General features: G+C 43.1%; 1 protein-coding gene across 1 annotated transcript in view; it reads right to left on the bottom strand.

Moving 5' to 3' along the window:
- LOC123758334 (serine/threonine-protein kinase 17B) overlaps window positions 1–12,609 on the bottom strand; it is an 89,760-nt gene extending 77,151 nt beyond the window's left edge. Inside the window, exon 1 of the mRNA XM_045742619.2 lies at window positions 10,362–12,609. Coding sequence (XP_045598575.2) covers window positions 10,362–10,501 — 140 coding nt within the window. The 5' untranslated portion in view covers window positions 10,502–12,609. The remainder of the gene's footprint in view (window positions 1–10,361) is intronic.
- Between the last annotated feature and the right edge of the window lie 1,017 nt (window positions 12,610–13,626).

A 13,626-nucleotide genomic window follows, 5' to 3' on the forward strand; every position in this document is an offset into this window, starting at 1 on the left:
CAGTTGTGAGTCGTGTGTAAACCGCTTTTCATTCATAAACAGGGGGTTTGGCGGGTGGATGGAATCACTTTTGGATCTTTGTTTGGAGGACGGGCTGGATTCTTGTTAGTTGTTTCACTAATAGATAAACAACGCAGCGAGGACGGTATTGGTGAACACACACGAGATACTGAAGCCTGCGCCACGATGTTATCGAAGTACCCTGGTTTCTGACTGCCCCACCCCCCCCCGTGGTCATTTTTCCTTAGAAATTCAGTCGAATTTCTGGTTGCAAATCTTATACCATGTCGTAGCTCAGTTGATTAAGGCAGCGTCTGTGATGCTCTCGGATGCAGGTTCGAATTCTCGTCACGGCCCTTGTGGATTTGTTCATTTTTCATTTCCTCGTAAGGGATCCTGATTGTTTACTTATTTCTTGGCAAAAGGATTCTCTATGAGGAAGGTACAGAGGAATGCAGCCGGAAGAGAAGAATAGGCCTACAGAGGAATGTACTGAAAGATTTTAAACATAATGTGAAGGAATACACTGAGAAAGATAAAGATAAATGAGTGCACTGAGAAAGTCAGGCCTACTGAGCTGAGCTATTTATACAATGAGAAGAATACCGAGGAAGAATAATACACAGAAGCATAATACAAACAAATTTTGACGAAGAGGAATGTACCGAGAAAAGTGAGAAGCATCATGAGGTAGAGAAATACACTGATAAAAGACTGGTCTACTGAAGTAGATGACTACAGAAAGATACATAGTTGGACGAATACAATGAGAAAAATACAGAGGAAGGGAAATATTGAGAATACACAGAATGAACTATGCAGAGGAATACACAGAGGAAGGGGGATGGGAAGGAGATGGGAAGGGATTGGTAGAAAAGTTACATGTGCTCGCTAACTTGCGCTGTGAATTGGTGTCAGCAGGACCGAGCTCTTAGCTCTTGAACCCCGCTCTTCTAACCAGCGGTTTTCTAATCAGGATGAAGCTAGCATCTTTCTAACTTTCGGCTACTTATTTACTGCTAGGTGAACAGAGACACTGGGGGAATCGAAACTCTACATTTGTCTGTCTCGGCCGGGAATCGAACCCGGGTCCATGGCCGGCGAATTTCTTAGGCTGTCCGGTCGCCCGCCAGAACCTTGTGTGTGTGCATTCACCTATGTGTACTCAGTGTGTTGCGTACTTGTATATGTGTGTGTGTGTGTGTGTGTTTACTAGTTGTGTTTTTGCGGGGGTTGAGCTTTGCTCTTTCGGCCCGCCTCTCAACTGTCAATCAACTGTTTACTAACTACTTTTTTTTTTCCCCACCACACACACACACACCCCCCAGGAAGCAGCCCGTGACAGCTGACTAACTCCCAGGTACCTATTTACTGCTAGGTAACAGGGGCACTTAGGGTGAAAGAAACTTTGCCCATTTGTTTCTGCCTCGTGCGGGAATCGAACCCGCGCCATAGAATTACGAGTCCTGCGCGCTATCCACCAGGCTACGAGGCCCCCGCTATCCACAGGCTACGAGCCCTGTGTGTGTGTGTGTGTGTGTGTGTGTGTGTGTGTGTGTGTGTGTGTGTGTGTGTGTGTGTGTGTGTGTGTGTGGTAGTTATAGGTAGTAGTAGTGTGTAGTAGTAGCTGAAGTAACCACTACTTAAGTGATTTCAACGGTGTCCCATCAACGCATCTCACCAGTGTGGTAAAGTGCCTTACCACCTTCTCCTAGGCCTCTCTGGGTACGAACTTTAACAACGTATACAGGTTCATATTATATTTTCGGTTTGGCTCCTCAGGAAATCGATATGAAGCGGTCATCAAACTATGAAAGAACAGTGTGCGAAGAATCTTTCTAAGATAATAATTATTAGAAAATCTATTCTATTTACTCAAGAATGATAGAGAGCGAGAGAGAGCGAGAGAGAGAGAGAGAGAGAGAGAGAGAGAGAGAGAGAGAGAGAGAGAGAGAGAGAGAGAGAGAGAGAGAGAGAGTGTATGTGTATTTACTATTTGTCTGCAGAACCGAGCTATTAGCTCTTGGACCCCGCCTTTCTAATCAATCTATTTTCCCTCTACTATATCTACTACGTATATTTCTCTCTTAACACACCGAAACAAACATCCCAAGGAAGCAGCAACTGTCTAACTCCCAGGTACCTATTTACTGCTACGTGAATAGGATCATCAGGGTGAAAGAAACTCTGTCCCCATTTGTTTCCGCCTCAGTCGGGAATCGAGCCCGGGCCCTTAAGACTACGACTCCCGAGCGATGTCCACTCAGCCGCGGGGCACCCTAGCGTGTGTGTGTGTGTGTGTGTGTGTGTGTGTGTGTGTGTGTGTGTGTGTGCGTGCGTGTGTGTGTGTGTGTGTGTGTGTGTGTGTGTGTGTGTGTGTGTGCGTGTGTGTGTGTGTGTGTGTGTGTGTACTCACCTAATTGTGCTTGCGGGGGTTGAGCTTTGGCTCTTTGGTCCCGCCTCTCAACTGTCAATCAACTGGTGTACAGATTCCTGAGCCTACTGGGCTCTATCATATCTATATTTGAAACTGTGTATGGAGTCAGCCTCCACCACATCACTTCCTAGTGCATTCCATTTATTAACTACTCTGACACTGAAAAAATTCTTTCTAACGTCTCTGTGGCTCATCTGGGTACTAAGTTTCCACCTGTGTCCCCTCGTTCGTGTCCCACCCGTGCTGAAGAGTTTGTCTTTGTCCACCCTGTCAATTCCCCTGAGAATTTTGTAGGTGGTTATCATGTCTCCCCTTACTCTTCTGTTTTCCAGGGATGTGAGGTTCAGCTCCTTTAGCCTTTCCTCGTAGCTCAATCCTCTCAGTTCCGGGACGAGCCTGGTGGCATACCGCTGAATCTTCTCTAACTTTGTCTTGTGTTTAACTAGGTATGGACTCCAGGCTGGAGCTGCATACTCCAGGATTGGTCTTACACAAGTGGTATACAGGGTTCTGAAAGATTCCTTACACAAGTTTCTGAAGATTCCTTACACAAGTTTCTGAAGATTCCGTACACAAGTTTCTTTGTGTGTGTGTGTGTGTGTGTGCGTGCGCGTGTGTGTGTGTGTGTGTGTGTGTGTGTGTGTGTGTGTGTGTGTGTGTGTGTGTGTGTGTGTGTGTGTGCGTGTGTGTGCGTGTGTGTGTGTGTGTGTGCGCGCGCGCGCGCACCAGTCTGACACTTCTTGGAGTTGGTCAACTGTTTAGGGTCGCATCATCATTTTGAGGAATTTGACTGGTTCGCTTCCCTTCATAAGCATGGAATATGTTGTTGTTGTTGTTATAGATTCAGCTACTGGGAACAAAAAGTTCCAAGTAGCACGGGCTATGGTGAGCCCGTAGTGGACTTACCTGGCACAGGAGCGGGGCTATAACTTAACATGGAATATTTTTGGGGTTGTTATATATATATTACCGACAACACATGGAGACTTTGTTCTTGGACAAAAGAGTAGACTAACAGGCACACTTATACGCACCGAATTTCGTTAAATGTGATACAACCAGTTTGATGGTGACCAATCCGGTTACTAACTCACCTAACCAGAGGGAGCTGGTCGGCCGAGCGGACAGCACACTGGATTTGTGATCCTGTGGTCCCGGGTTCGATCCCGGGCGCCAGCGAGAAACAATGGGCAGAGTTTCTTTCATCCTATGCCCCTGTTACCTAGCAGTAAATAGGTACCTGGGTGTTAGTCAACTGTTACGGGCTGCTTCCTGGGGGTGGAGGCCTGGTCAAGGACCGGGCCGCGGGGACACTAAAAACAAAGCCCCGAAATCAACTCAAGATAACCACATACAACTAACTGGAGGCAGCTGGCTTAGCCTGTTCTTTCAATAATCTTCGCTTTCCTTCTAATTGTTGAATCTGACAATTATGCTCAGTATTAGAAGCGGCCCAAGACGTAACTAATGGTCAACTTGCAAGATATTAATTGTCAAACGAATTCCTGGTTCAGATAAACAACGTATCTTTCATGAAAATTGACTAAACAACAAACTTTTCTGACCTATTTAGTGATTTAAACCTTTTTTTTTTACCAATACAGTAATAATAAATTCGAATATGTGATGCACAATAGACTAACCTTGCAATAAAAAGTATGCTCATGAAAATTGATATGGAGGTTAAAACAGTGAACAGACAGTACTCTACCAACTCTCCCACCTGCTTGATACGGTCCTGGGAGTTCTTCTACTTCCCACTTGACTAATGAGAGCTTGGTCCAACCGGCCCTTCCTGCCTCGACTGATACGTAACTAAGTTTGACGGTTGGAAGCCCTACTGTAGTGTCTCTATTTTTAATACTTAAACTGGTTTTCAATTCAATATATATATATATATATATATATATATATATATATATATATATATATATATATATATATATATATATATATATATGTCGTACCTAGTAGCCAGAACGCACTTCTCTGCCTACTATGCAAGGCCCGATTTGCCTAATAAGCCAAGTTTTCATGAATTATTCATTTTTCGACCACCTAACCTACCTAACCTAACCTAACTTTTTCGGCTACCTAACCTAACCTCTAAAGATAGGTTAGGTTAGGTTAGGTAGGGTTGGTTAGGTTCGGTCATATATCTACGTTAATTTTAACTCCAATAAAAAAAATTGACGGCATACATAATGAAATGGGTAGCTTTATTATTTCATAAGAAAAAAATTTGAGAAAATATATTAATTCAGGAAAACTTGGCTTATTAGGCAAATCTGGCCATGCATAGTAGGCTGAAAAGTGCGTTCTGGCTACTAGGTACGACATATATATATATATATATATATATATATATATATATATATATATATATATATATATATATATATATTAAAACCTAGAAGGGGTACCACCTCTGGTGCAAGTGTAGGGACCCATAGCCTCGGAGAAGAAAATAAAGAGTACTCAGAGAAGACCTTGTGGATCATCACTGAACACTTATATATATATATATATATATATATATATATATATATATATATATATATATATATATATATATATATATATATATATATATATATATATATATATCAATGTGTGTGTGTGTGTGTGTGTGTGTGTGTGTGTGTGTGTGTGTGTGTGTGTGTGTGTGTGTGTGTGTGTGTGTGTGTGAGTGTGTGCGTGCGTGAGTGCGTGCGTGTGCGTGCGGTAGCCGTCCAGTGAATACCTACCCATAGAACTAGAGAAAGAGTCCTGAAACTGGGGCAATGGGGGAGTTTAGAGTCATCACAGCCTGTTAATTTCATATATCACCTGTATTGTATCAATCAAGTGCGATTGAGCATTTATCACGTAGTTGAGCTGAAAGAGATGATTCAATTAGATCTGATCTATTATGTTCGATAGACTAAAATACTGTTGGGAGCAAATCTCCAAGTCTAGATAAATTGTCATAAGCAGTTTGCGTATAGAGGTCTAACGTAAGGAGTATAGGTAATATCAGGTGTATCCCAACGTAGGTGGCCAGTCTTTGAAAGCCGTTGACCAATCCACACTAAAAAAAATTAAGGGACAACGACGTTTCGGTCCGTCCTGGACCAGTCTCAAGTCGATGGTCTTTGAAAGCCACTTAAAACTTTCTCGCCTATAATATTGCTGTTCTAACATCGCTCCACATGGAAGGTGAAATCGCTGAACTTTCGACGGCTTTCGCAAAAATCAGGGACGAGGCTTCATGCCTCCAAGAAAACGCTTTAGGTGATTAGGAGCGTGTGAGAAACCGCTCCCTGAGGAAATATGGCTACTGGTCCAGCACTCAAAGTCTGTACTAAAGTTACTGAAGGATAATCTACACTTCTTCGCCAAATGAAAACTTGCAATGAGAGCACATACAAAGCATCTATTTGGCCTATTTGGCCTAGGCCAAATATTACAAAAATGATTGCATTCATTTTTATTATCATCAGTTTCCTCTCAATGCCGTTGCAGTGGGGGGAATCTTCATGCAAATTGCACGTACCTTAAAGAAGATAAAATTGGTTCAGCCGCAGAAATGTCTCGCTCTATAATTGAGTTAAGGGGCGAGGATGGACAGTTATACAAGAATTAAGGGGTAAAATAGGACGGACAGTTATACAAGAGTTAAGGGGTATAATAGGATGGACAGTTATACAAGAGTTAAGGGTATATAATGGTCAGATGTACAAACACAGACGAGACCTGTGAAGTGTTTCTTTCTAATATTTTTTAGTCTACGACTAAAGACTTAGTCTACAGACTACGACTACAACCTTATAACAAAACAGTTTACAAATACAGCAGAGTCCTACATTATGTGAACCGCTGTCTCTCCCCTTACTTTCACAAGAGGATGTTTACCATTAATTTGTAAATACCACTAATGACTGTTTCCACAGTTTCGTGACAAGTGGGCTTAATTAGCTAGTATTTACATTCACAAAATTATTAAGATAATCACGAGGTAAATATCATTTAAAGCTGTAAAGTGGACCAAACTCTCACAAGTCGAGCCTGGCCTCGGGCTGGGCTTGGGGGGAGTAGAAGAACTCCCAGAACCCCATCAAGTACAGGTATCAACCAGGTATGGAATATTTGAACTGAGGTCCTATGGTTTAAGACGGCGCTGGCAACAGTTTACAAATACACTTGTTGTAAGTTAACCAAGACTTTACTCAAGGTAAGCAAGGTAATTCTGAGGGATAAAAGCGATTAAACTTGACTTGAAATTGATGTGATTACAGAGTAAAGGAATGGTTCCACCGGGTTCCACAATGGTTCCACTGGGTTCCACAATGGTTCCACAATGGTTCCACCGGGTTCCACAATGGTTCCACCGGGTTCCACAATGGTTCCCAACCTTTTGGCTCCATCGGGAACAAACTCTGACCCACCTGGCAAGAGGTGAGACTCATCTCGCCTAAATGGAGTGACAACTTTTGTGTAACAGGCGAAATGTCATCTTATATCAAATCTATTCTCAACTTGCTATCTTTCTACATCACTGTGAAGCCAAACGCTAGTCATAGTGTGTGGCACAGGCTATATATTATGTTGGCCCTCATCTAAAATATTATACTACCACGCTCTTTACAAAAAAATATGAGTAAGATATGAAAAAGAAAACTGTATCTTTCCCTATGCAATTATTTCAAGAATAACGAGCAAAACAAATTTTTAAGTACTGTATCAGGCTTTCCATAACCCCGAAAGAAACTCGATAGACCTAAGCAGAGACATTATGTTCATTATACTCTAAGGCCTAAGCCTCGTGTTTCTTGACTCAAACAGGCGCAGTACTGTCAGTTTTCAGACAAGGATACCACAGGGTTATCTTAAGGTTATCTTGAGATGATTTCCGGGCTTAGCGTCTCCGCGGCCCGGTCTTTGACCAGGCCTCCTTTGAGTTACACACCCCCAGGAAGCAGCCCGTAGCAGCTACCTAACTCCCAGGTACCTATTTACTGCTCGGTAACAGGGGGCATCAGGGTGAAAGAAACTTTTTACCCATTTGTCTCCGCTTCCACCGGGGATCGAACCCGGAACCTCAGGACTACGAATCCAAAGCGCTGGCCACTCAGCTGTCAGGCCCCTCTGTCAGGGGTGGCAGAAAGACTGAAATGCCAGGAGGATGGAAGGGGAGAGCGGAAGAGTGGGGTGGAAGAGAGCGAGACAAAGGCCTGCATTATAATATCAACCTAAATACGGACCCACGCCCATATGGTGTAGACGACAAACATCCATTTGTATTTACATAGAAAACGAAATAACTGCCCCCATAACTTACATAGGGGAGACATTACAAAGGCAAAAGGTCGCAACGCCAACGAATTACGCCCAAATGCCGGTAATGCAGCTGTGAATATACAGACATAGTTACCCTTAAGAATCACTGCTCTTGGTCTCACTCACAATTACTAAACCCATGAAATTAGATGACTCGAAGCCTTGAGAGCAATCTTAAACCGCAGTCATGAGATGAATCCCACCACATGCTTTATTAAAAACTTCCGACAGTCATGGACTAAGTTCTCATATTCCAATCTAATACATAACTACAGTATTACAATAACTTCACTACTTGAGTCTGAGGAGTACCACTCTCTACCAACATCTATTCCTCTACAGTGCAACTCTTCACGCACAAATTTGGACACATACATATTACTCAGAATCGATAAAAACTTGATTTTAAGACACGGTGAAATCTGAGAACGTTAACATTATCATGTTTGAAGGATTACTAACCAACCAGATCAGATACGACTATATAAAAAAAAGCGCGAGAGAGAGAGAGAGAGAGAGAGAGAGAGAGAGAGAGAGAGAGAGAGAGAGAGAGAGAGAGAGAGAGAGAGAGAGAGAGAGAGAGAGAGAGAGAGAATGAATGTTTGCACTAAACACTATGTATGTATGTATGTCAAATTTAGTCGTACTAAAACTCAAATATAAACAGTGAATGCATCCGCAAAATAAACCTATACCATATTCAACTATTAACCTATAGTTCGCAAATAGATGCATAATGCATTTCCTAAAGTAATTCACCTTAGCCTGTAAACTATGATAAAGAAAGAAATGAAGAGCAGAATGACGAGCTACAGGTACTTAAAAAGAGGTGAATCCTCGCGCCGTCTATAAACAAAAGCAGTGTACACCCCTGTGCTGTCACTTTCAGTGGAGCCGTGTAAGGCTTCTCGCAGGAATGTAGATTTGCTATTTTGGTTTTAGCCTCGCCTCGAGTCTCTCCTTTTGCAAAGACTGATAAATAGACGACGACAAACGTCTGGTCATCACATTCAGTTGACGAATGTGTGTGGCTTCTTAACATTTTAAACAAGGCAACATGCAGGTTTATAATATTGTAAAATAAATGGTTTTATATTCAGCAAACTGTTGAAAATATTTTCATATCATATCATATTATATATATATTATATTTTGGTAGCAGTCTTTCTAGTAAAAATATGTTGTTGAATATGACCGAAAGGCTAAGATTAATGTTAATATTGAGAAGATTCGTGTTAGAATCATTAATCTTACCCTTCCGGTCATATTCAACATTATATATATATATATATGGTTTATACATATAGTGACATTGTCACTATATGTGACATTGTCACATTCTTAATCACGTGTTTATTTTCGTGATATACACATATATATATATATATATATATATATATATATATATATATATATATATATATATATATATATATATATATATATATATGTCGTACCTAGTAGCCAGAGCGCACTTCTCAGCCTACTATGCAAGGCCCGATTTGCCTAATAAGCCAAGTTTTCCTGAATTAATATATTTTCTCAAATTTTTTTCTTATGAAATGATAAAGCTACCCATTTCATTATGTATGAGGTCAATATTTTTTTATTGGAGTTAAAATTAACGTAGATATATGACCGAACCTAACCAACCCTACCTAACCTAACCTATCTTTATAGGTTAGGTTAGGTTAGGTAGCCGAAAAAGTTAGGTTAGGTTAGGTTAGGTAGGTTAGGTAGTCGAAAAACAATTAATTCATGAAAACTTGGCTTATTAGGCAAATCGGGCCTTGCATAGTAGGCTGAGAAGTGCGTTCTGGCTACTAGGTACGACATATATATATATATATTATATATATATATTATATATATTATAGTTTTATTGCATAACAGTTTCCCTTCCCCCTCTGTTAAAATGCCAACATAAATTCCTGTCCCAAGCGTTGGAGAGACAATGCATTTCTCCTATGCATACACAAACATGTAGAGTGCAATGACTTAGCAAATCAGCCCGCTTCCATGCAACACGCTAAGAGAAGCAACCCTTCATTGACACACAAGCGCATAATCACACAGAATGAATGTCATTTACTCCAATTAAATGTTTTACGCACAGTTTTCAAGGCTAACTGAGAAAACTTGATAGTTACTTTAAATATAAACGAAGTCGCCTATTAGGCAGCTAAGTCTTAATAATTATATTTAAGATTTGGAGGTCTTTTTTTTTTTGGAGTGCTGTACGCACATGGCCAAGTCTTGCTCAATCACGGAAAACACATAAAACTGTATTAAACTTAGCTACAAAATGTAGATAAAAAAGTGATTGAAAAGAATACTGCAAGTGTATATATATATAGAAGAATAGTGGAGTATTCCATACCAAATAAGTCGTGACAAGACACCCACAGTGGGCAACATTGCAGCGAGGGTTGCCCACTGCCGCCACACACAAGCATCAACACAGAAAAATAAAATATCAGCGAGAGATTTAATCTCCTAACCCCCCTACCCCCCCCCCCCCCAACCCAACACCTTCCCAACAACACTACCATTTAATCCCATCATCCCAACATGTCAATCCCAACATCCCAATGTATTTATTTACCTTGCAAACGGCGTCTGCTCCACATCATAGTGGGCAGAGATGGGTTCCCGGCTGATGAGTTTCTCGAGGGCGTCTTGGGTGAGGTCTAAGAAGCCTTTATGGGCGTCCAGCAACACCACGCCCGCGCCTACACTCCTCATGATCCCTTCTGTGGGCTGTGGGACACCCCCGCCCCCCACCAACGCCACAGATAACGCACACCGCTCAAAGGCCAAACGGCTTTGATAACCCGAGTCGGATTAATAAAAATTTTTTCCCCCCAGCGTCCGTTTTGCACTTTGGTGATACGTATTAAATATCTCTGTCCCGTAGAGCACCGTAGTCAATACTACCCCCACTTAACCGTAAGTCACAGTTGTGCACAGTTAACCATAGTCAGCACATCATCGTTCACCGTAGATTATATATATCACGGCTCACAGTTTAGTGGATTTCTCACCGTGGAAGAAGTCGGTGGTGTCACAGTTATTATGCGTCTTCACAAGGCACTTTGATGCTTGGGACACACACACAGGGTGTAGTACAACACAGGTACACCAGGTGTAGCGTTGTACTGTACTGGAGGTACACCAGGGAGTCGTGTGGTACGATCACAGGTACACACACACAGGATGTAGCGTAGCACTTGAGAGATATTCAGGGTGTAGCGTGCTACTGACAGTTACTCAGGGCGTAGCGTGCTACTGCCAGTTACTCAGGGCGTAGCGTGCTACTGCCAGTTACTCAGGGCGTAGCGTGCTACTGCCAGTTACTCAGGGCGTAGCGTGGTACTGACAGTTACTCAGGGCGTAGCGTGCTACTGCCAGTTACTCAGGGCGTAGCGTGCTACTGCCAGTTACTCAGGGTGTAGCGTGCTACTGCCAGTTACTCAGGGCGTAGCGTGCTACTGCCAGTTACTCAGGGCGTAGCGTGCTACTGCCAGTTACTCAGGGCGTAGCGTGCTACTGCCAGTTACTCAGGGCGTAGCGTGCTACTGCCAGTTACTCAGGGCGTAGCGTGGTACTGACAGTTACTCAGGGCGTAGCGTGCTACTGCCAGTTACTCAGGGCGTAGCGTGCTACTGCCAGTTACTCAGGGTGTAGCGTGCTACTGCCAGTTACTCAGGGCGTAGCGTGCTACTGCCAGTTACTCAGGGCGTAGCGTGCTACTGCCAGTTACTCAGGGCGTAGCGTGCTACTGCCAGTTACTCAGGGCGTAGCGTGCTACTGCCAGTTACTCAGGGCGTAGCGTGCTACTGCCAGTTACTCAGGGCGTAGCGTGCTACTGCCAGTTACTCAGGGCGTAGCGTGCTACTGCCAGTTACTCAGGGCGTAGCGTGCTACTGCCAGTTACTCAGTAGCGTGGTACTGAGTTACTCAGGGTGTACAAGGGGTATTTACACATGTACACAGGATGTAGTCTGATACCGACACGTACCCAGGGGGGAGAGAGGGGGGAAGAGTAGTGGCACCTTGACAGAAGGTTCGTTGGAGTTTCTTAAAAAGGTACTTGTAAGTGTGAAGTGTTCTTCAAGGTTATGATCACCGTGTGGAGGGTTGTTCTTCGAGGCTACCTTCACCGTGTGGCGTGTTTTTCACGTGTACCTTCAGTGTGTTCTTCACACATACACGGCTGTTCTTCAAGGCTACCTTCACCGTCTTGAGGGTGTTCTTCAAGACTACCTTCACCGTCTTGAGGGTGTTCTTCAAGGCTACCTTCACCGTCTTGAGGGTGTTCTTCAAGACTACCTTCACCGTCTTGAGGGTGTTCTTCAAGGCTACCTTCACCGTGTGGGGGCTGGGGCGAGTGTTCAAGGCTACATTCACCGGTCATCATCCAACCTTCAGTCCTCTCTTTAACATGTTCTAGCGGCCATAGTTCTGAGTTCCTGTCACGGCATGATCGCTGGCCCACACTGGAGGTCGCCGCAGCACATGGCACCGTGGCAACTGGTATAAGCAAAGGGGGAGGAGGAAGGGGGGTGAGGGGATGAATTACACGGCAATCTGGCAACAATCTTCTCTTATGGCATTTAAACTTCACCGATTTTCAGGTGCTTCAACACTTCGCTATTGATAACTGATCGCCACGCATGAACTACCTCGGGGGTCGCCTCTCCAAGGCTCCGTTAGCACTGTTTACCGCTCAAGAGATATTCGTAGATTGGTCACAACGGAAAAAAATGATCGTTCAAGGCGTTTGGTGTTACGGTGGGGGCAGCGGAGCAGAGGCGTAGATGACCTCTTTCCATCCCCTTATCGACGCTTCTGACGCTCGTGTGCTCGGCCGTCCGTACCCACGATGCCGGCGCCGCCACGGAGGATCTCGTACCGTAAATCTCAAGGGGTTTCATTCAGCGTCTTGGAATTCCCAATTTGGGCAAGGAATGATCAAATCGATTTCTCTGATTTCTACTGAGGGGGGTTTCTGTTTGAGTTTAAACTAAGTAATCACGTCTTAAACCAATTCAATATTAATGATGCACTTTCCGATTTTCAGCCTAACTGTAGGCGCCGCAAAATATATTGTCTTCGGAGGTAAATTTAAATTTTTGTAATTGTAAGAGAATGTTGATTTAATAACACACATACACAAATGAGCCATAGAAACATGAATGTTTCAGTCAGGGTAGTTAACAAATGAAATACACCGGGAAGTGATATGGTGGTGGAGGCAGACTCCATACACAGTTTCAAATATAGATATGAACCGGTACACAATTTGATTAACACTTGAGAGGCGAGATGTAAGAGCCGAAGCTCAACCCCCCACCCCACCCCCGCAAACACAATTAAGTAAGCACAATTAGGTAATTATTAGACGCAAATCAGCTGTAAATGGAGTCCAGAACAAAGATGGAGAAAGTTCGGAGGCATGCTGTCAGACAAGTTCCAGAGCTGAGAGATATGAGTTAAAAGGAAGTCCAAAATAACTGTCCTCAAGTCGCTGGAAAAAAAAGAAAATAGAGGAGACATGATCACCACATTCAAACTATGACATGACATGTGTATATATATATATATGATATACATGAAAAAGTATATAAAGATAGGAACCCAGATGAGCTCCTGAGACAATATTTTGTTTAGTTTCAGGGTACTGAATAAGCAGAAAGCTAATAAGTAAAGTGATGGAGGCAGACTCCACACACAGCTTAATAAGTAGATAAACTTAGAAATTTCACCCATCGTCTAACGTCTTCAACCTTTGGTCGTCCGGTGAGGTTCAGCCACCAGAGGCACAATTAGGAGCACACACACACACACACACACACACACACACACAC

Source organism: Procambarus clarkii, chromosome 11, assembly GCF_040958095.1.
Source record: "Procambarus clarkii isolate CNS0578487 chromosome 11, FALCON_Pclarkii_2.0, whole genome shotgun sequence".
Taxonomy (NCBI): Eukaryota; Metazoa; Arthropoda; class Malacostraca; order Decapoda; family Cambaridae; genus Procambarus; species Procambarus clarkii.